The 23,070-nt window shown below is 47.0% G+C and overlaps 1 protein-coding gene across 1 annotated transcript; it reads left to right on the top strand.

Annotated features, from left to right (window-relative positions):
- The first annotated feature begins 1,668 nt into the window (after positions 1-1,668).
- Positions 1,669-22,449, top strand: HDAC1 (histone deacetylase 1). The gene is made up of 14 exons (XM_032787821.2): positions 1,669-1,829; positions 6,992-7,104; positions 8,294-8,411; positions 12,007-12,081; positions 13,819-13,957; positions 14,585-14,726; positions 16,347-16,439; positions 16,713-16,821; positions 17,005-17,145; positions 17,626-17,734; positions 17,857-17,987; positions 18,605-18,751; positions 20,366-20,414; positions 20,836-22,449. The coding sequence occupies exons 1-14, from the start codon at positions 1,781-1,783 to the stop codon at positions 20,861-20,863; spliced, it is 1,443 nt and encodes a 480-aa protein (XP_032643712.1). The 5' UTR covers positions 1,669-1,780; the 3' UTR covers positions 20,864-22,449.
- The last annotated feature ends 621 nt before the right edge of the window (positions 22,450-23,070 follow it).

Here is a 23,070-nt window from a genome sequence, read left to right as displayed (position 1 = left end):
TAAAAGGCGGGGTTTGTGCATAACCAGAGTTGGGGAATTTGCATTAACCTTTCCCTAAGTATTCCCAGGAAATCCACTTAACATTTATTGTCCCAACTGTCTACACTTGTCTGGCCCATTTTCAATATAGTATTTTGAACTCCCAGGTTTCATACGTCACATCCCCCCCAAGAGGTTACATACAGTCTCAGCCCAAGATAAAACATAAACTTAATAGAATAGGATATAGCAGTAACTTGTCACAACTGGCATGCGGGGGAGCTAGGGTGACACCTGTCAGGGAGTCCCTAGGTGTGGGATCTGAGGCTGTGACATGACTAAGGTACTACCAAATTCATGGCCATGAAAAACGTGTCATGGACCGGGCAACCTGGTGTTTTGTGTACTCTTACCCTATAGACTATACTACAGGGGGAAAGTATACAGAAGTACCATGTTTCTCAAACGGGGGTCTTGACCCAAAAAGAACTGCAAAGCTATTGGAGGGGTACTGCCATATTGCCACCCTTACTTTTGCACTGCCTTCAGAGCTGAGCAGCTAGAGAGTATGGTGTACTGCCACCCTTACTTCTGTGCTGCTGCTGGTGGCAGTGCTGCCTTCAGAGCTGGGCATCCAGACAGCTGCTCTCTAGCCACCCCGTCTGAAGGCAGCACAGAAGCAAAGGTAACAATACTGCAACTCTCCTCCCCACAATAGCCTTGCAACCCCTTCTTGGGTTGAGAACCCCACTTTGAGGAATGTTGACATAAGGGCTTTATATGTTAATAGGTTGCTGTTTTCAAGTATATATTCATGCTTTGTTACAACTGTGAAATTTAAGATTGAAATATCTGAAACCACTAAATTCAAGATTTTTAAAATGCTATGACTTTGAAATTTACAAAAATGGACCATGAATTTGGTAGAGCCTTAGGCATGACCAAACAGCTGCCCCTTGTGCTTGCCAATGTGTTCTAGGGCGATGGCAAGCGTGAAAAATCGGATACTTTTTTCGGGGTGGGGGGAGGAGAGGGATAGTTGCTCTATATAAGACAAAGCCCCAATCTGGGGCTGTCTGGTCACCCTAATGTGCACCCCACAGCTGGGGCAGACACATCATGCCCCCCCTCCCAGGTCCCCTGTAGCCATGCTGGTCCCAGTGCATTCTGGGACTTCTGCTACCTCCCCCCCCCCATCCCACTGTAGCCTTGACCTACAGGGCTGCAGCCAGGCCCGTGGGCACGTCCAGACCCAGGGCAGTGCATTGTGGGCCGGCACCAGCAGGGGACCAAATGGCAATGTGGGTACAGCCATGTGGCACGGGATGTCGTGGCAGCAAAGGTCAGGTGGTTTAGCTCTAGCTGCCCAGATCACCTCTGCTGTTAGAATGGTTCAGTCCTGTCAGCCCTTCTGGGAATGGTACATGCCTGCGTGATCCCCCCCCATTCTCTGAGAAATGGTACGTTCCCTTTACCTCCCCTCTCCCCCAATGGTAAACTCCTGTCTGACCAGACCCCCATTCTTCAGAATGATACAGTCCTGCCAACCCGTTCCTCCTTTTCTCCCCCTTCTCTGGGAATGGTACAGTCCAGGAACACTGGCGCTCTACCTACAGTGCTAATCCTATCGCCCCGCCCTACCTGACTTCTCATTGGCTGCTCCGAGGGAAGTGGGGACAAGCCACTCCCCGATAGGTCTGCTGCCCCGCGGGGGCGGGGGGAACTGCTCGCGGGGCGCTTGGCCCCGGGGGCGGGTTCGGTTGCGCTGCGGGAGGGTTTGGTGCGGTCGGGCGGCAGGAAAATGGCGCTGACACAGGGGACCAAGCGGAAAGTCTGTTACTACTATGATGGTGAGAGCCCCGCGCCGGTCCGGGCGGGGCTGGGGAGGGAGACATGGGTGGGGCGCTGGGGAAGGGTCTGGGGGCGAGGATGGGGACCTGGAGGGCCTGGGGGGAGGAGAGGAGGGGCGCGGGGAAGCGCAGTGAGGGAGGGGAGGGGCGCTGGGAAGCCATGGAGGAGGGGGAGGTGGCGCTGAGGAAGGGCCAGTGGAGGAGGAGGGGTGAGGGGCGCTGGGGAAGGGCCAGGGAGGAGGGAGGGGCGCTGGGAAGGGCCATGGAGGGGCGAGAGGGGGCGCTGGGAAGGGCCATGGAGGGGGCGAAGAGCGGGGAGGGCCAGGAGGGGGGAGGAGGGGGCGCTGGGAAGGGAGCAGTAGGAGGGGGAGGGGCGCTGGGAGGCCATGGAGGGGGGAGGGGTGCTGGGCGAGTGGCAGGGGGCGAGGAGGGGCGCTGGGAAGGGCCAGTGAGGGGGCGAGGAGGGCGCGGGAAGGCCATGGAGGGAGGGGAGGGGGGCACTGGGAAGGCAGTGGATGGGGGCGAGGAGGAGGGCGCCGGGGAAGGAGCAGTGGAGAGGGGGAGGGCGCTGGAAGGCCAGCTGGGGGCGAGGGCCTGGGAAGGCCAGTGGAGGGGGCGAGGAGGGGCCCTGGAAGGGCCAGTGGAGGGGGTGAGAGGCGCTGGGGAAGGCAGTGGCGGAGGAGAGGGGCGCGGGAAGGCCAGTGGGAGGGTGGCGAGAGGGGCGCGGGAAGGCCAGGAGGGAGGGCGAGGAGGGCGCGGGAAGGCCCAGGAGTGGAGGGGGAGAGGGGGCACTGGGGAAGGCCAGTGTAGGGCGGCAGGAGGAGGGCCGCGGGGAAGGAGCAGTGGAAGGGAGGGAGGGGGCGCTGGGGAAGGGCCATGGAGGGCGAGGAGGGGCGCGGGAAGGCCAGTGGAGGGGCGAGAGGGGGTCCGGGAAGGGAGGCCAGTGAGGGGGGAGAGAGGGCGCTGGGGAAGGAGCAGTGGAGGGAGGGGGAGGGCGCTGGAAGGGCCAAGTGGAGGAGGGGGAGGGGGGCTGGGAAGGGCCAGGGAGGGGGGGGCGAGGAGGGGCGCTGGGGAAGGCAGTGGGGGGCGAGGAGGGGCGCTGGGAAGGCAGTGGAGGAGGGGAGAGGGGCACTGGGGAGGGCCAGGAGGGGCGAGAGAGGGGCGCTGGGGAAGGAGCAGTGAGGAGGGGGAGGGGGGGAGGCATGGGGGCGAGAGGCGCTGGGAAAGGCCATGGGGGGGCGAGAGGGCGCTGGAAGGGCGGGAGGTGAGGAGGGCCGGGAAGGGCAGTGAGGAGGGAGGAGGGCGCTGTGGAGGGCCAGTGAGGGGGCGGGAGAGGGCGCTGGGAAGGACAGGAGGAGGGGGAGGGCCGCTGGGGAAGGCAGTGAAGGGGAGGAGGGGCGCTGGGGAAGGGCGGCAGTGAGGCGGGACAGGAGGGGGTGGGAAGGACAAGGAGGAGGGAGGAGGGCGCTGGGGAAGGCCAGTGGAGGGAGGGAGAGGGCGCTGGGGAAGGGCCAGTGAGGGAGGGGGAGGGGCGCTGGGAGAAGGGCCAGTGGAGGAGGGGGAGGGCGGCGGGAAGGCCAGTGGAGGGGGCGAGGAGGGGGCGCTGGGAAGGAGCAGTGGAGGGGGGGAGGGCGCTGGGGAAGGCCAGTGGAGGGGCGAGAGGCGCTGGGAGGCCAGTAGGGGCGAGAGGGGCGCTGGGGAAGGCAGTGGGATGGGAGGAGGGGCGTGCTGGGAAGGAGCAGTAGGAGGAGGGAGGAGGGGGCTGGGAAGGGCCAGTGGAGGGAGGGGAGGAGGGCGTTGGGGAAGGGCCAGTGAGGGAGGCGAGAGGGGGCGCTGGGAAGCCAGTGGAAGGGGGAGGAGGGCCTGGGAAGGCCAGTGAGTGGGGCGAGGGAGGCGCTGGGGAAGGGCAGCGAGGGGCGAAGGAGGGGCGTGCGGGAGGAAGCATGGGAGAGGGTAGGAGCAGGAGGCGCTGGGAATGGCCAGTGAGGGGGGCGAGGAGGAGGAGGGGGCGCTGGGGAAGGGCCAGTGGAGGGAGGGGGTGAGGAGGAGGGGGTGCTGGGGAAGGGGGCTCCTCAATGCTTTTGAAAACTCTTTCAGCTCTATAGTGGTCATATCAATCAGACCTTTCTCTTTCTGTCTTCCTTCAAACCAGCTGCTTGTTTTTAGTTGGGGATGTTCTGTGGTCAGGGGTATTGTTTAATACCAGGCATGTGCTTGGTTGGATTGTGGGTGTAGATACTGGGTATGGGGGGCAATGCTTTGTGTTTGTTTAATCTTTCCATGACACTTACCCAAATATTGGGTGTTAGCTCCTGGTGCCCTGGCCAAATTGCAACCTGGGTAATTCTACTCTGCCTCTCTTTCTTCCCCCTGTAGTTCAGTGGGAGAAATCACAATTGCATAACTGCTGTTTCCTGTTCCACTCTTACTGCTGTGTTACTTGCCAGCAGGGGGTGTGCTTCCTGCACACTGCAGTCCCTCCCACACTTCAGCCTCCTGCCCCAGCCCTACGTTCATGGCTTTGCATATATTTTCCCTGCTCAGATGTGGCCTTCAGGCCAAAGAGTTTTCCCATTCCTTGGTTAGGAGGTGCTTGTAGTGATCATTCAGGCATCTTAATATGGTTAATTTAAGTGCTCTGCTCCATCCGGTATATATCAGTGACTTTTTTATCTCTTCAGTGCAGTAACTTGCAATGTTAGGCCCTGGTTCTAAAATGAGATCCACCTCTGCATGTGCACAGTACCCATTGATTTCAGTGGAGTGCTAGACAGGGGTCGACCCCTGCAAAACTTGTTGCTGGATTGGGACCTTACGTTAGGCCATTTACCATGATATGGCAAGTCTGACTTTCATGTTCTAATATCCACAGGTGATATGTGCACATGAGACGTAAAATCAAAGTGTTTGTGATCTGTCAGTGCCACATTAATGCCCTGAGGTTTTTGATGCATCCTTCAGGGTTCCTGGAAATACTGGTTTGTTGTGGTGATAGTTGTGGGCATGCTGTACATATGTCAGTGACTGTCAGATGGTGAATGAAAGCTCTGTCTGAGGGTCCACAGTGCCCCTCGGGTCTGGAGACACAATTTTCACACATGTACTCATGCGTGGGTGATTGATGATAAACTAGGGCTTTGTCATTGCGGACACAAAGATGATGTTTGTTTTTCGTTTTTATTGGTTTTGTTTTTTACAGAGGATAACTAATGCATTAGTTTTATCGCTGTAAAACCTGAAGTGGGGACAAGGCACTTGTAGTTTTTATTACAAAGTAGCTAGGCAAAGTCAGCACTCTTGCTCCTCCACCGCCTGCCTATGCTTGATCTAACAGTAAAATTAGGGTGCTTTGTCTCCAGCGTGTTCTTACAGCGGGATAGGTAATGCCTGTAAGTGATGATAAAACTCTTTTTAATCAGTATATGCATAGACCAGGATGCTAGTAGAGTCCAACCTGTAATAGCATCTGAGGGTATGTTTACAGAGCCAATATAAAAAAGGAGCGGGGATTTGCTCTTAATTTACTTTAAATCTGAGTTAGGTAGTTTGGGTTAAAATAACAGTGAAGATACAGCAACTCAGGTTAGCAGCTCAAATTCAGCCACAGGCTCCCTGCAGACTTTAACTTGAGCCCGTAACCCAATTTAAAAGCAGAATTGCCATGTCTTCACTGCTGTTTTAACCTGATTTAGCTAACCCAAGTTAACACACCTTTTTTTTGCAGTGTAGACATGCCCTTAGAGGCTGCAAAGATATTCCCACTGCTTATGAAAAGAGAGCTGGTAAATAACCTGGTTTATCAAAATAAACCTCAGGCTAGACTGGTCAGTTCAAATCACTTGTGAGTTGCCCACTGCATTTCACTGGATGGTAGAAGACAAGTGACCGTTCTCTCCTGGGCCTCTGTTACTTTAGTATTTAGAAGGTGCTGTCTGCCAGATGATTCCCTAGCTAGGCTCTTCATCTTTCTCTGTGATTCTTTCAGGTCTTGTTAATGCTTGGAATTAACCTAATTTTCAGCATTGGTATTGCTGCACCAGTGCAAAGTTCTGTTGTAGACAAGGAAAGCTGCAGTCTACCCCAGTTTTAAGCAGAGTTAAATTCTACCAGTGGAAATTGTGGTTTTACTCTGTCTACACTAGGGGAAATGTAGAAAAGGTTTCAGTCTCTGCAGGCTGCGGGGGCAGTGAAAATTACTCCTGAATGTTGAGATCTATGACGAAACATTACAGACTCTCAACTGAGTTACCCGCCAGGCCAGATTGCCTTTCTTACCTCCTAGGATGGTTTGGGGTTTTGAAACTAGTTGACTTTTTTTTGTCAATGTTGAGTGTGAATCACCCATAGGACAGGGCTTGATGCACAGCCAGGTAAGGATGGATGAATTAAAATAATTGGGGCCATAAAATATTAGGATTTTGTTGCTCTTCAAAGTGCATTGCAGGCATTAACTGTCTTAGCATCACAATACACATACACGCCTGCCCCTGCAAATGAGAAAACATTATTGCCATTTTACAGACGAGGAAGTCGAGGCAGAGAGTCTGAGTGATTTGCTTGGAGCTATTAGACAAGATGTTGTCTGAGCTGGCATTAGAACTCAAGAGTTCCTGGCTCCAGACCAGAACTTAGGCTACACAGTAGTTTCTCAAGGAAACGTGTACCTTCATTAAATCTAGCAGAGTTCAAATTGATCCTAACTGTATGGAGGTGACCCTAGAAGGTTTCTAATTTTGGGAGATGATGGCACTAAAGGACAATTATGTGTAATATCTGTCAATGCTGTTCTTGCCCCACAGAAGCTGCAGCCTTTTCATTTTAGCTTTTGTTCATGATGGGACCTTTCCATGTATGGTACAAACTAGATTAACCAAACCTCAATGATTTGCAAGTGTCATGTTCCCCAACATCTGTTAATTGCACTGAAAACTTCCTTGGTTTTCCAAGACATCAATTATTCAGTCTCCCATGAAACTGTGATAGAGTACGTCTAAATAGCGGGGAGAAGGATACATACATATTGCTGTAGAAAAGAGAAAATGACAAAATAAAGGTCAGATGGGACCGAACTACCGGTGACTCCTGTCATCTTCCTCTGCAGTAACGTTGCTCAGAGGAGAAAATGTTCTTTTCCACTGTAACCAAATGCTTATTGCTCTCAGGGGATGTTGGAAACTACTATTATGGCCAGGGCCATCCAATGAAACCCCACAGGATCCGAATGACCCACAACCTACTGCTGAACTACGGCCTTTACAGAAAAATGGAGATATATGTAAGTATAGGCCCGGACACGGAGAGAAAAGTAGGAAGCTTGTATGGAGGGGCTTGATCCACTTCCCGCGCTATCACTATATTGCAGTGGCACAGGGTCTTGCAGACTCTCGCGTGTTTTATTGGGAACTTGTGGAGAAACAAGATGGAGGAAAAACAGTTGGAAAATATTCCTGGGGAATAGGTCAGGGTGAAGGTAATTCAAAGAGATTGTTGCTTTTAAGACTTCCACTGGTCTTGTGTTCAGCAGGGTGTTCCTTGTTTTGTTCCAAAGTTCAGGTAATTTATATATAGGAAATGTGTTTCTCCCTATACCGTGACTGTTTCCTATGTCTAGGCATATAATAAAAAGCCCCAGTCTCCTATCATAACATTCCTCTTCCCCTTAGAACAGAGGTGGGCAAACTTTTTGGGCCAAGGGCCAAATCTGGGTGGGGAAATTTTATGCTGGGCTGGGGCAGGGGATTGGGGTGCGGGAGGGAGTGTGGGAGGGGGGGCGTTGTGCAGGAAGGGGCTCAGGGCAAGGGATTGGGGCAGAGGAGTGGTGCGGGGTGTATGAGGGGGCTCAGAGAAGGGAGTTGGAGTGTGAGGTGCGGGCAGGGATTCGTGGGGTGGGGTTCAGGCTCTGGCCCGGCACCACTTACTTAAAGTGGCTCCGAGATGGCAGCGGCACGCACCAGAGACAGGGCAGGCTCCCTGCATGCCTGCCCAGGCCCCATGCCACACCACTTCAGGAAGCGCTGTGGCATCTGGGGGAAGGTGGGGGGCAGAGGGTTCTGTGTGCGCTGCCCTTACTGTGCCTTCAGGTACCTTCCCCGAAGCTCCTATTGACTGCAGTTTCCTGTTCCCAGCCAATGGGAGCTGTGGGGGGTAGTACCTGGAGGCAGGGGCAACGCACAGAGCCCTCTGCCCCCATGCCCAGGGGCCACAGGGATGTGGTGCCAGCCGCTTCTGAGAGCTGCGCAGAGCTCGCGGTGCCACGAGGGGTGATCCCGCAGGCTGGATCCAAAGCCCTGAGCGGCTGGATCTGACCCGCAGGCTGTAGTTTGCCCACCCCTGCCTTAGAAAGTAGACTTATTTTTGCTTTAATAGCACTGGCTTTAGCTGCTGCTATTCTTGAGCGTAGGCAGGCACTGGAGTGGGAGAAGGAATATGTGTCAAATAAACCTTGTTTTGTTCTCTCCTTGCAGCGCCCCCACAAAGCAAATGCAGAAGAAATGACCAAGTATCATAGTGATGACTACATTAAATTTCTGAGATCTATTCGCCCTGATAACATGTCTGAGTACAGCAAGCAGATGCAGAGATGTAAGCTATGTGTATGGTATTGCAGCTTCTAACCTGAATAGCTGTAGTCCTGGAAAACCTGGTTAGCTCTTAGAGCTCATTGTCAAGAGTAGGGAGAATCTTATGAAACTTGTCTTTTTTTGATTATTAATTATTATTATTCTTATTTTCATGTTCACCTAACCACTTACATTTTTTTTGCCAGAGTTCCACACTGTTTTCCTCCGTTGGGGTTCTGTCCTTCACTCCTTTGATCTTGAGATTGGTGGAAGCTCTTTCATCTTCTTTTCTAATTTATAAACGTAACAATGTGAACATACCTGTACAACAGGTATTCTGCATAAGCAACTTGTAACCTAAGGTTCTGGGGTTGTTAGTAATGGTAATGTTCTGGGGGACCAACTTTCCCAGATATCGGGAGGATGGGTTTTTTTTGAAGCAGGAGTACTGTTGTTGGTCACAGCATGGTAGATATGCAGAGAGCTGGTCTTTATTTTAGAATCTGTAGATCTATGTAATATTTTCATAATCTGGGAACACTACTGTCACTATTTCCTATTGTAATAGGAGATATATTGTTGGTAACTGTCTTCCTTTTGGGGATATTTCTAGAGATCTGTGGAATTCGTGTCCTTATCAGTATAAAATATTCTGTGATTTTTATCAGCATCAAGAAATCTGGCTGCTTAAATTGTGGCTTCACAATTTGTTCTATTCTGACTAAGATTTAGATCCTGCAAGCCCTAAATTCAAATTGACTTCAGCTAAAGTTCTGTGCACTGAGAGCTTTGAGGACCAGGCCCTCAATGCTGAAAGTGGTGTTGGTTTCAGTTCTGATGTCATACCTGACAGGCAACTTTGTCTGTATTATGCAGGATGTTGGACTAAATGACTAAAGTTCTTTTCTGGCCTTAGAATATCCTTAGATGCATGGATATATTTTTTTTCTCCATGTGGAAAAATCTTTTGCAGCTTTCATGTTATAGAATCTTAAATACCTTTTCAGACTTTCTGCAGCTCTGTGCTAACATTTTTCAGCAATTAATAGGTAATGAACTATATAGTTTTCTGTCTGATTTGGACAAATAAAATTGGTAGGAGTTCACTAAAACAGTATATTGGTTGTGTGCGCTGTCCTCATTCCTGAAATCTGTAGAATTGTTGGCCCGTGGGGCTTATTTTTATGCCGTGTATATGTAATCCCCTGTTAACTCTTGAAAGAGTTATGGTCTAGAGGGTGAATTATATGCACTTTTAAACTATAGTGAGCCAAAATGCACCCCATATTTAGGCCCCTGAGTGTAACGACTAAGGGAATGAGTAATGTGTAATGTGTACCAAAGTACTTCCTGGGGTAAATAATATGCCTTAACATACTAAAGTACGTATTTACACAAACCTAACTGCTTACCGCTGAGACTGGAATGGCTCATAAACACCCACACTGGTTTCCCTCTGCTCAGCTTGTCATTTTCTATCCTGTACTTCCAAGCAAGGGTTTTACTTTAAGGAAATTAAATGTGAAAAATTTTCAGTACATGTGGAGGTGAGACAAAAGCCAATTCACAATTCAGTCCAATGACCCCTCCTTAACAGGGCTTGCAAAATATATCCTCCACCACCTAGCCAGAGGACTAATCCTATGAGCCAGAAATAGAGATTAAAGATGGAGGTGATGGGGGCCCCACCACCGAAGTGCAAGGACAGTGCCTGGTGAAGAGCCTAGCCTCCTTTCTGTTCTTAACTGTTGAGAAAGGAGTGGGTGCTGGGATTTCCTCAGGGGTGCTATTGTGAGGACTCCCATCTTTGATATGAGTGGCAGAGTGGCCTAATGGGTAGGGAACTGGACTGGGGCACCTGTGTTCTATTACTGGCTCTGCCACTGGCTTGCTGGGTGACCGTAGGCAAGTCACTTTGCCACTCCATGCCTCAGTTTTCCCATCTATACAATGGAGATAATGATACTGACCCCCTTTGTAAAGTGCTCTGAGGTCTGTTGAGGAAAAATGACATGTAAGAGCTGGGTCATATTATATTGGGCTCTGACTAGTGGGCATATCATACATAGAACACTCCTGACCCTGCTCTAGCTGTTGGAAATGAGAGAACTTTTTCTCTTCCCTGTCCAGAGCCACTTATTGCTGTAAAAGGCTTGATCTCCTGGCTGCTTTGAAGGGCTTGATGAAAAGAGGTCTCTGTATGAATGTAAAGCTCCACCATTTGCTTCTGTTTATACAGAGGGCCACATCTTTCCCAAGCAGAAGCAGAGTCACACTATTAAAAATTGTCCATTTTGCTGCTGCCCACAAGGTTCTAAATGGTAGCAGTGATACTAAATGGTATCTTTAATCTCAGTCCATCCATAGATACTCTATCTGAAGACTCAAGAAGATTACCATATATTGCAGCCATAAGGGCTAGAAATTTAATTTGTTATAATGGGAAGCTTACATTCTGCAGCAACTGATAACAGATCTCCCCTCTTGCTGGGAATAGATTCCCACACATCTCTGATGAGGGAACTATTCAACCACTGCTAATTACCATGCCCCACTGGAACAGTTATACAAATTGGAACATTTTGTTTTGACTCTTCTGATTCTTGCAGTCCATAAGAAACGAGTTCCATTTAAATCTGGAGACTGCTTAAATTTGCTCATTCAACTGTACTGTCTCCATGATTTTTCACTAGCCTTTTTGGAGGCAAAGAATTGAATGAAAGCAGCATTTCTCATGCTGAAAAGATTCAAGCGAGATTGGTCCTGCTTAAGTACACAAGGGAAAAGTACTGCTCAACCTCATTACAACATACAGATTTTTATATAAACAGGTTTTCAAAACATAGGCCCTATGAAACTTTTTAAAAATCATGTAAACATTTCTAATAGGAAAAATTCTTTGGAAATAAATCGTTTCCCTCCAGTGTTTCTAACCCAAACATGCTGCAGGATTGAGAACCCAGAAGAAAAATTGGCTTTTTTTTAATCAAAACTATGAAATGCGCAAAGTAAATGAACGGCATACCTCATGAGAATCAAACTGAACTTTTGAAATGTTCAATCTTGATAATCTAAAATGATGTTAGTAACATATTGAAGGAGACCTGTTTACAACGTGTGATTTTTAAAATTGATAGTGTCACAATTCACTTTTTAACACAATTAACTGACAATTGGGTTTTATTATCGTTTATTCCACTAGGTGGTGCAACTCTAGTGTAGATCCACAGTGCATGGGAAATGCTGGTTTCATTCTTTAGTGTCTTCTCAAAGTGCAGCAGGGGCCTTGCACTTATAGCAGCTCTCTGTACCAAGCGAGAGCTTTTGCAAACTGAAGTGCGGGTTCTGTCCTTTCCGGCAAGCTGCCAAGATGATGGCAGTGGGCTGAGCAAAGACTGAAGGGAAGATTCCAACAACTGACTACTGATACAATGAAGTCTTTAGTGAAGGGATGACTGTCTACTTCTCATCGAACATTTTATTTATTATATACATGTAAATGATGCTAATATATTTGATGATCTCCTGACTCTATGTCCTTAAGTTAGATTTACGGCATCAACTTTGCCTCTGGTATGCAGGCTAGACCTGCTAACACTTTGTCTTTCTTTTTCAAGTCAATGTTGGGGAAGATTGCCCGGTGTTTGATGGGTTGTTTGAGTTTTGTCAGCTGTCTGCAGGAGGCTCTGTTGGTAAGCACAAGAATACTAGATGCTTTCTCTTTTTGGGAGAATGTCCATAGTGTTGCTCTGTCAAAAAAGAAACGTGATGTTGGAGACGTTTCTAGATTCTGTAAAACAATTGGTCTGACATGTTGTGATCATTCTCAAGCCCCGATACATTGGAATGAGATTGATCGGTGGTTGCGAATGCTTTATGACTGTATGTATGGTCTGGCTTTTCAACAATAGCCATATTCCCACTCCTCCAGAGATGACTTAAGTGGTCACATTGAGGAATTTCTGTGTATGGAATGAAAGCATCGTGAATGACATTGTTTCAGTAAAGCAAGCCCTCTGTTGTTAAAACCTTGGTTTATTTAAAAATATCTTGCTTTTTATAAAAACTCACTCCAGGTCTGTGTAACCACAGCCTCAGAGCAGGTGTTTTGCTTTACAAAAAGAAATCCACTTGTGTCTCTCTTTTGAGAAGAAGGAAGAACAAAAGCAGGAAGATTTCAACAAACTCTCTAAAACATGTATCATTTAAAATAAAATGGCATCCTTATTCATGGGTTTTTTGCCGCAGACTAATGCAGTGTTGAGAGACTTTTACTGTGCACATGTTTAAAAGCTTTGCGGCTTATTTTGACATATTCAAGGCATATGTCAGTGCTCCGCATCTGTTTTGCTTAGAGACTCCAAAGAGAGACAGCAAGTTGGTAACCATAAGCCTCGGGATTAGCACCAAGTTCTTTGCTCCCCTCCCATTTGCTCTGCTGGTGAAGACAGTTTCCATTCTGAAGAAATGCAGCATTTTGATTCCCCTCTGATAGATATCCTTATTTTCTGAAATACAAAGTCTGACTACACTCAAACGCCAAAAAGATAAACATATGCTTGTCCAGCTGACAGACACATCTGAAGTACCTAGTTGGGTCTCTTATCACTAAGGCTCTGATCCTACAAAATGATTCATCTGTGCTGACCCTTAGATCCGTGCAAAGTGGCACTGAACATAAGAATGGCCATACTGGGCCAGATGGACCTTTGGTCTGACCCAGTATCCTGTCTTCAGGCAGTGGCCAATGCCAGGTGCCCCAGACGGAATGAACAGAACAGGTAATCACCAAATGATCCATCCTCTGTTGCCCATCCCCAGTTTCTGGCAAAAAAAAATAAATTCTAGATTCTACCGAGATTTGAACCATCTGAACTGCATGGAACCACACAGTGGAATTGTGTGCAGGCTGTAGGGTTTGTGGGAGAACTCTTTGCCTAGTTATCTGTACAAAGGACTAAACCAAGCTAACTGGAAGTGAGATAAAACTATCCATGAAATATTCTCTTTAGGAAATTGATAAATAAAACTAAACTGTACTCTAAGTGTGACTCGAGCTAGCAGGCTGTGGACTTAATTTTCAAATCAGGCTCCACAATTCTGTTCTGAACTACAGATGTGAGATGGGAGCAAGACTGTACTGTAAAAATAGATGCTTAATTTGAGCCCTTCCAGCACCTTTGTTACATTGATCTCTCTTCTACAGAGAGATTACAGCAGTGTCACCCCCTAGCTGAGAGTCTTCTGCCTTACTGGTTTGTATGAGAAATCCAGTGTTTAAACCTTTGATATTTGTACTGTTATACATGCAGGCATATAGAATGACACATGTGACCCCACAGGGCATGTTGCTTCTATGTGTTCTCCAGAGTTTTTCAGGGCTCCATTCTGTCTTTCATGCTAATGTTCTGCAATTCTTCTCCCTGCAGCGAGCGCTGTGAAGTTGAACAAGCAACAGACAGATATTGCTGTGAATTGGGCAGGAGGCCTTCACCACGCTAAGAAATCGGAGGCTTCTGGCTTCTGTTATGTCAACGACATTGTCTTAGCCATTTTGGAGCTACTAAAGTACGTGCAGTACTTCTTATCCCTTTTGTTTGTCCTGCTGCATTTTCTTCGAGTTCTTTCCACTTTCTCCCTAATATGCTCCTTTTTGTTACCTTGTTAGGTGTGTCTTTTCTCGGGAGGGCTTAATCAGACGTGTTTTTTGGATGCAGTGCCCTCTCTTCAGCAGGGGTTGCTGTATTTATGGTATGCTGCAGTAGATGAAAGGCCTGGAGGCACTGTGTGATCACTCTTTGGTGCTTCTTCCTTGGCACAAAAAAGTGGCACCCCTGTAATTTGTGTCCTGATGGTTACCATCCTGGCGACTTTTGGCATGAGGCAGCTCTAAGTAGGAGGCTTGGATGTAAAATGTGCAATTCACTGGTTGAGTCTGTATAAACTGAATTGATCAAAGATCGGTTGCTGCTGCTTCGATTTCCTCAGTGATTCTTTTCTGCTGTCAACCAATTCAAGGCGCATGTCAGTGCTCCACATCTGTTTTGCTTAGAGACTCCAAAGAGAGACCTCAAGTTGGTAACCATAAGCCTCAGGATTAGCACCAAGGTCTTTGCTCTTCTCCCATTTGCTCTGCTGATGAAGACAGTTTCCATTCTGAAGAAATGCAGCATTTTGACTCCCTTCTGATTCTAGGTACCACCAGAGGGTGCTGTATATTGACATTGATATTCACCATGGAGATGGCGTGGAGGAAGCCTTTTACACCACAGACCGTGTCATGACTGCATCCTTTCATAAGTACGGAGAATACTTCCCAGGAACAGGGGATCTGCGGGTGAGAATGGAGGCTTAGTAGAAACTTCCCCTAGAATTTGATTTGTTCCATCTATTCACTGTCCAACTAATTTCACCAAAACGCTGTTTCTGTGTTTACTGGTTTAGATGGACTTTCTCAAAACAGCAGCCTTTGCTTAATAAGAAATGGTGTGTGACAATTAACTTTGTTCTTTGAGTGGGTGCTGAGTCTCTGTGGTGTTATCTGTTCTACAGTAACAATGCCCAGACATCAGATGTCAGTTACTCTACAGCCTCGTAGTATGGGACTCTGAACATCACACCTTGGTGGGCCGTATTTATTGGCAAACTGACTTCCATGCTCCCCTTGTGGCCCTATTGCTTTGATCTCACAAGTTACGGACGGTCTGGCCATGCCAGTACTTGAATGGGAGACCTACAGAGGAACACCTTGAGCTGCAGAAATGGTATTGGTGATTCAGCAGGTGGGATTCCTCCCTCTGAGTTGGTGCTGAGCCTCATGGCCCATGCTGGGACATGGTTATCTGGTGGTGCTGTCTTTCAAATGAAACACAGCTGTGGTCCTGCCTGCTTCTCAGGAGGTAGGGACGTTAACCCTAGGGTCATGGTCTGATAGCAGTTAGTGTAATGGCATTCTCCTGACCTAAATTCCCCCTTGAGTTTTAGCTGGGTGTAGAATTGTCCCTGACTGTCCTAAGTTAACGTGCTTTGGTATGGTAGTGTGTTTTGTAGATAGAAGATATTTAATTGTTTTTAAAAATCAGAACTAAAAATCTTGTAAGATTCCTCCAACTGTCAATACTGCAGGCTCAGCCTGGTATCGGACTGCAGCCTGATTTACATTCTGCTCTGTACGTCCTTGCCAACAGTGTAGAGTCTGGAACTGGAAACTTGACGGCCAGTTTTCCGCTTTCCTTGACGCAGGAGAGAATAAAATCTGGCTTTTCTGCAGCGCTACTGGATCTGCACGACATACAGTTTTTACTAGCAGAATGTGCAACTGAGAACTCTCAGACCCAGAGTGAGACAGCAGGTGTCAGTAGGGATTGTTCATTCCCATGTATCCTATCACAGCAAGATGCTCTTCGTGTCTGTTCCTGGGATTGAACTTTCTGGGGCAAGCAGTAAAGTATTCTCAGTAGAGCGTCCTTTCTTGTGGAACATGGTTCCTCTAAGAATCTGCTAATGGCTTGTAACTGGGGCTGATACAAGGCCCACCCGTTGGGACTTTTTAATGACCCTCTCAACGAGGCCCAAGTTTCATAGAACTTGTGACTCCAGTTTGACTCAGTTGAATGTTTGACTAGATGCTGAGGCAAGGGCTGTCATGTCAGTAGAATTCCAAGGTGCTGCTTTACTCTTTCTTGACTATAACCTCGCGTTACTCTCTGTTATCAATGTAGACATTACATAGCTTAGTTGAATGCAAAGGCGAAATGTACCCACTTTCCCCACGGCTAACCCTCTGTTGAAGTCACTGGAATCATGCCCGCTTATGCCAAGACTGAATTTGTCCCCAAGTGCCTTGGCTTGGATTCTGATAACCCTGGTGGAATCTCACTTTCCTTTCCACGTTGGCACATATATGTTGGCGTTTCTCTGGTGACCCTGTGGTCTTTCCTGTCTCTCACTCTAATAGGATATTGGTGCAGGCAAAGGCAAGTATTATGCTGTCAACTATCCTCTCCGGGACGGAATTGACGATGAATCCTATGAGGCAATATTTAAGCCGGTAAGCCTCTTTCTCTGAGTGAGTCTGGGATGCTGCTTTGTCTTTTTCAAGTGACACTCTGAGGGGAGATGCAGTCCTGTGCTGTAAGATTCCCTAGTGTTTATTCCTACTTGACAGTTACAGCCAGTCACTTGTAGACTCTTATCTGTAAGAGCTTCAGTGTCTCCAATATGGGGGGGAGGGGGCAACACCCATTGACGCATCAGGGAAAATTTCATTGTGTTGCTGTGACACCATCCCAAGGGAGTATGTAACAATGGATTTCTTGTCCAGGTGATATCTAAAGTGATGGAGACGTTCCAGCCTAGTGCAGTTGCCTTACAGTGTGGATCGGATTCTCTGTCAGGGGACAGATTGGGCTGTTTTAATCTGACCATCAAAGGTAAGAGAACACTGCTTCTAGCAAAGCAGTTAAACCAAGACAGTGGCCTTGAGGAAAGCTCAGACGTGTAAAATACAGTATCTCTGGTGGCACTTGTGTGATTGATGTAATCGCTGTGTTGAAAAGCTTCCTGTCCAGTTAGCCAGTGAGGTTATGAACTTTCTCCCATTCCCTTTGCTGCAGGTCATGCCAAGTGTGTGGAGTTCGTAAAGAGTTTTAACTTGCCTATGCTGATGCTAGGAGGGGGTGGCTACACAATCCGCAACGTGGCTAGATGCTGGACTTACGAGACTGCCGTGGCTTTGGACACAGAAATTCCAAATGGTAAGACTGTCCTGTGCTGTATTGAGAGGCTGGGTGTCTAGTAATAGAGCTTGGGGGAAATTTAAATTGCTCTGAGTAGGTGTAGGAGACCTGTGAAGTAGCCTGGACACTTCACTAGCTGCTGCTTTTTATTGTGTTGGAGTTCTCTGAGCTACCACTGTGTTTGTGGTGTATTCTAGTCCTCTAGTGCATCCTGAGAAACCATTTTTCCCATACAGCACACAGTGGTTGGCGTGTCCTGCTATCTCACTGAAACGAAAAGGTCTATTGTGGGCACCATGGCGTTAAAGCAGCGAATAGTCTTTGGCCCCATTGTCACAAAGTTATGGTTTTCTGAGCATCCCAGGAGAGTCCCAGTCACCCCCAAAAGGGAAATGTTCCATTTATTCTCATAGCACATTGAAGCTCATGTGATGTTTGTTGTTTCAGTACCAGGCCAGTAACCAATCAAGGTTATTCTGTGTTCTAATCTTTGTTCAGAGCTTCCATATAATGACTATTTTGAATACTTTGGACCAGACTTTAAGCTCCACATCAGTCCTTCGAACATGACCAACCAGAACACCAATGAGTATCTTGAGAAGATTAAGTAAGTGTTGTCTGTTACTCCTAGCAAAATTGGCCCCTTAGACTGGGGGCTTGTTTCTGTTAATGCTTTTTAGATCACCAGTGTGTGGGGTTTTTGGTTTGTTTGTTTTCTGCTGGTTGTAGGCAGCGGCTATTTGAGAATCTACGTATGCTCCCTCATGCCCCTGGTGTCCAGATGCAGCCGATTCCCGAGGATGCCGTGCAAGAGGACAGTGGAGATGAAGATGAAGAGGATCCTGACAAACGCATTTCAAGTAGGTGCCCGGCTGTGGGCATAGGTTGCCTTGCGTGATCACGGACCATGCTGCTGAACCTTCCCTTGGTGAAGCAGTGCTGTTGCTAGAGAACTTTCTTAACGAAGGAATCTAGATTTAATATTGGAGCTCGAACTATTGCCAAAGCCTCCTGTGGGGGAAATGACTGACAAAACACTGAAAGCGGCACTGTCTGTTTATGCTGCCAGAAGACAGGCTCCCGCTGTTCTAGCAAAAGTCACCCTTCAGCTGTGAAAACACTAGCTTATATCCAGGCTGTCTTATGCCCTTTGGGTCTGGGAGTCAAATTTTCCCAGTGTGAAGTTAGTTAGCCTGTTTGTGCTGGCAGCTCTAGACATCCTGCGGTAAACCTAATTCAAGACACATATACTTGTTACACTGAGAGATCTCCGGTTCTGACCTGGGCTGCTGCAAGTAGCTGGCTAAGCTGTGATTCTAGTAGGATTGTTGTATTGCTGCACAGTAGTAAAGATTTTTGGCATGGCAGAGCATTCCACGTGTACGCATGTACCTTCCTAAATACGTTTACTGCCTTACGGACCCCTGGGGAAAAGACTCCAGTGAGCCTGAGGTAGCTTCTTCCTCTTTGCTCTCAGTGCGCTCTGCTGACAAGAGAATAGCCTGTGATGAAGAATTCTCCGACTCTGAAGATGAAGGGGAAGGTGGTCGCAAAAATGTTGCCAATTTTAAGAAGTCCAAGCGCATAAAAGCAGAAGATGATAAGGAGGAGGAGGAGAAGAAAGGTAGGTGTAAAACTGGAAATAGCCGTATGTCGGACTGCTTCCTAGAGCAGGATTTGGTAATGTGAGGGATGAGGAAAGCTGCATTTTTGTTGCAGCAGTTACTGTTTCTGCAGTTCATCTTACAGATTGCTGATGATTGATGTGTGAGAGATGAGGTTTGAACCACTCCACCATCAATGGGAACCTTGAAGGAGCTGCCAGAGTTAAACCCGGGTTGCCTGGCAGGCTAATAGAGAACAGGAGTTTAGTAACAACACCCCAGTGACACATGGGACTGATCACAGTGCTTAACATAGTCTGGAAAGAGCGGGTTGGCGTGGGGTCTCATCCTCTGGGGCAGCTGCTTTGATAAGACAGCACTTAAAGTGCGACCTGGCTTAATTCAAACAAACAAACAAACAACAAATGTTGCCAGGTCTCTGATCTCGTCTAACTGTCCCCATCCTCACATTTTAAGCACGGACTGACTGGTGTACTCTCCACCAGTGCTCAAACTTCACCAAGGCTTGGGAAGTTTCTTCTTCCCCAAGGCAAAAAAAGACTCTACTCTCCCCGATTCTGGTTCTAGGTGGGTTTACCAAGGTCGGCTCTGGTCTGGCAACTGTTAAAATCTGTCCTTTTGTCACCATCTCAATAATTACCACGAAGATGGAAAAACAAAGTCTAGTGCTTCTGTGCTGTTGCCCTCATTGCTCTGCTCCAGCAGGAGTAATGATGATCATCCCTCTGCTAAAGCTGCAATGTGAGGCTTTAGGTATTTTGGGAGGGGAAGGAACAAACATCCGAGTCATCTGGTTCCTTGGGGTTATAGGCTTCAACTCCTTCAGAATACCAGTGTCTAGCCACTAGCCTTAATTACCTTTGCACTGACTTGTTGCAGGGGGACCCTCCTAGTGTCTCTGTTTCGTCAGCAAGGCATTGGTGACAGTTCTCATTGGTAGAGTGAGCACAGTGCTGTGAATCAGTGGCTAGTCTATCTTTAACAAACCACAGGCCACATGTCTGCAAATGCAGCCTGAGCCACTGACCGTTCTAGCCTCTTGCAAAGAGAAATACACATGTAACAAGCTTACAACGAGGTGACCATTAGTGGAGTCCTCAGAACAACTACATAAAGGCTACAACCTGAGCTGTATCACTGTGGGCTCCTGAGATCTGGTATAATACAGCGTGTTGCCAGATTTGCAAAAATCCTTGTCACTGCCACCCAAAAACATTCTGCAGCTTAGCTGACCTCAAACACAAGCTGTCTGAGTCTCTGCTGGCCTGTTTTGTTTTCTTGTTGCTGGGACAACTGCTGTAGTTACTGTAAAGATTTATGACTCAGATTGGAGGACAACAGAGTACAGAGCTTCAGGGTGCCACAAGTGGCTCAAAACAGGCCGCTGCCCCAGACTGTGGCTTCAAGTGTGGATACCTGAAGGGTTTGCCGGTTTCCAGACTCTGCCCCACACATGCAGAGTAGCTGGCATCTGTTTTTCCACTGTAACTGCCTCACCAGTGATTTCTAATGTAATTGGACCTCCCTGACTGGTGTCTGATTCTGCCTGGTGGGGCTGGTGAGTGGTAGCTATTTCTCTGCCTCTTTGCTATTTGGGATTTTTTCTTTTCTAGATGAGAAGGAAGAGGAAAAAGCCAAAGAGGAGAAAGCAGAACCCAAAGGGTGAGACCTACTTCTGCCTTACGGATTTCTCTCTTCTCTCTCCCCCCCCGCCCCCCATTTAGGATGCAATGTGACTTAGGTGCCTGGGAGTTGAGCAGGATGGTTTTCTAGGTGCTCCCTGTAGCTGACAGTTTCTGAGTTTCTCCATCTCTAAATTATAGATAATACCCAAGGCCCTCTTTTGGTAAAGCACTTTGAGATCCTTGGATGAAAGGTGCTAGAGAAGTGCTTAAAAATATTTTGCAATGTGTGTAAAACTTCATTGTGTGTGTAAAATAAGGACAGATGTTAGTGCATCTGTTAGGACAGGACCTAAGGGTAAAGTCTTTAACATGCTACTCGACTATTTTGCTACAGCTTGATCACAATCTAATTCTTTTGTCAGTTCCTTAACACAAGCTTTCCACTCTTGACTCTGCAGGGTAAAGGAAGAGACTAAATCGACCTAAGATGACTGCAGCCGGACAATACCTTTCAGTACATAGTTATAAGTTTGCTTCTCTGGTAGCCTCCCATTTCACAGGATTTATATTTTATATGTTTCTGTATATATTTCTATATAAATATATAAATGACTTAAGAACTGTAAATTATTCTTGCTGCATTCCACTGAGAGCAGATGGGGAGGATTCTGAGTAGACAGACCTGCATTACTCGAAATTAGTGACAGGGAAGTTTCACTCTTGCCTTCCACTGCCTCTTTAGTGTCTTTTTTAAAAATCATTTTCCTCTTCTCTATCCTCTTTGAAATAGCCCTTTGGAGAATACTGGTTTTTTTGTTTTTGTTTAATATAAACTAGAAATAGTGTCTGACTTCTAGGTCAGGTGGAAATATGGCCATGAAACTTTAGGAGAACTTTGAGTTCCCAACTTATGCCTGTGAGAGAAACTGCTCCTATGGTCTTTGGTCCAATTACACCATAGTAAGTAACTGCAAGCCGATGTCAGTTCTCAGGGTCAAATAGTGCAGTTCTTGAATAAAGTTGGCTGTCTACCTGCAGTGGATTTGTGGAAGGAGTTGAAGCAGTTTTAAAGTAAATATGTAAAGTTCCCTGGTATATCAGCCCACGGTGCCCTGCTCTAAGGTATAGATCTGGATAGCACAAAATGAAAACTGCCAGCTAGCTGGTATTTTAAATAAAACTTTCTAAAGTGGATTCTTTTAAGTCAAGTTAGTGTGGCAGCGTTATTCATCTCATATGAGAGAGAAGGGCTCAAGAATATTTTTCTTCATATAGCAAAACCCCTATGTGGGGGAAATCCATTACTGCCTATTGTCATCCTGCATAGCTCTCCCTGCTTTTTCCCCCACTCAGCTACCCGTGATTACATAATGTGCATTCTGAGTGCTGATCTAGGTCTTACACCGAAGCCACTACAGAAATTCCAAGTCAGCTAAAGACCAGATTGCGAAGAGCCTGGTTGAAGCTGCTTGTCAATGTGGCACTTGCTGAAAATTCTCATGTGATGTGAAGCACAGATGTTTTTAGATAAAACCTTTCTTCTTGTTGTCCAGGCCAGTAACTGGGGGGAATCTTTTGAACGTGCAACTTAAGCTGCTCTTTGTAATGGAACAGCAGCACCCCCTGTTGCTTGAGAACAGAATTGGCCTTTACCTTACATCTCACTTCTCATAACTGATCATTGGATGAGCTTTCTGTGAAATGCATCATTGAGCTCCAGCCTTGCAGAAGTTCTGCAGGCAGCTTTCACTTGCTGTTTTCTCAGGGGGATACCTCTGTCCACTAGAGCATCTGTACCTCCCACAGAGCGCTGCTGATGGTTTCAACTCCAGTAATGCTGCTAACTTAACACAGGTTATTTTTAAATGTCTTTTTTTTTTTTTTTTTTAAGTACTCTTCTTTCCCACCATCTCTAGTCTCTTGAGGCTGACTGCGGCTCCTCCTGCTCTTTTATGTTTTTGTGAAGTGGGAGATCACTGTATCTGTGTGTCTGGGGGGAAAATATATTGTTTTTTAAAAGATGCTTTTTATTTTGAATTTTGAAAATCTTTGTAATAAAAATAACATTTCTATGTTGGTGTGAATTGTTACCCTTCTTTGTGATCAGAGGACATAAAAGGGAGGGGGTCTACTTGTGTTGTAAATCAGACTAATCACAAAATAATATAGATCACTGTCGAAAAACTTAACCATTGAAATTAGAGGGTTTGGGTGATTGGTTAGTGTGTCCTCTATCCCTATTGGTAATAAAACTGGCCTGTATTTATAGGAGGACTGAATTTTCTCTGTTGCTCATTTCATTTACAGGTTTGGGCCTTACCCTCTTTTCAATTTTTGTTTAAAGTATCTTAATTCTCCAGCTGCCTCTTTGATGAATGGCTGGGTCTGTTTGCCATGGTTCCTGCACTGTATCCCACTTACATTAATGCTTAATGTAAGGGGGATACAATGTCTTCACTGCAACTGGGGTGTGCACCTTGGTTTGGATTTTCCCTGGAGAATTGAGTAGGTCAAGTCTCTCATTGCTTCAGTCCTTCCTGAAGTTGATTATCTTCAGTTTGCTCAAAAATGGGCTCAGGTATAGCACTGTTGTTCAGCTGAAATCTAGAAACATCTTAAATAAGATGTGTGGGTTATTGTACTTGAGTCAGTTGTAGGACTCCTACTTGCTGTTGTGTAAGGTGCAGAAAATC

Source organism: Chelonoidis abingdonii, chromosome 25 (genome assembly GCF_003597395.2).
Source record: "Chelonoidis abingdonii isolate Lonesome George chromosome 25, CheloAbing_2.0, whole genome shotgun sequence".
NCBI classification, from domain to species: Eukaryota; Metazoa; Chordata; order Testudines; family Testudinidae; genus Chelonoidis; species Chelonoidis abingdonii.
This window is presented reverse-complemented; position numbering and strand designations above follow the sequence as displayed.

Coding starts and splice junctions, on each gene's coding strand:
- HDAC1 (XM_032787821.2), top strand. CDS start 1,781: ATGGCGCTGACACAGGGGACCAAGCGGAAAGTCTGTTACTACTATGAT. Junction 16,822..17,004: donor TTTTAATCTGACCATCAAAG/GTAAGAGAACAC, acceptor CCTTTGCTGCAG/GTCATGCCAAGTGTGTGGAG. Junction 18,752..20,365: donor GGAGGAGGAGGAGAAGAAAG/GTAGGTGTAAAA, acceptor TTTCTTTTCTAG/ATGAGAAGGAAGAGGAAAAA.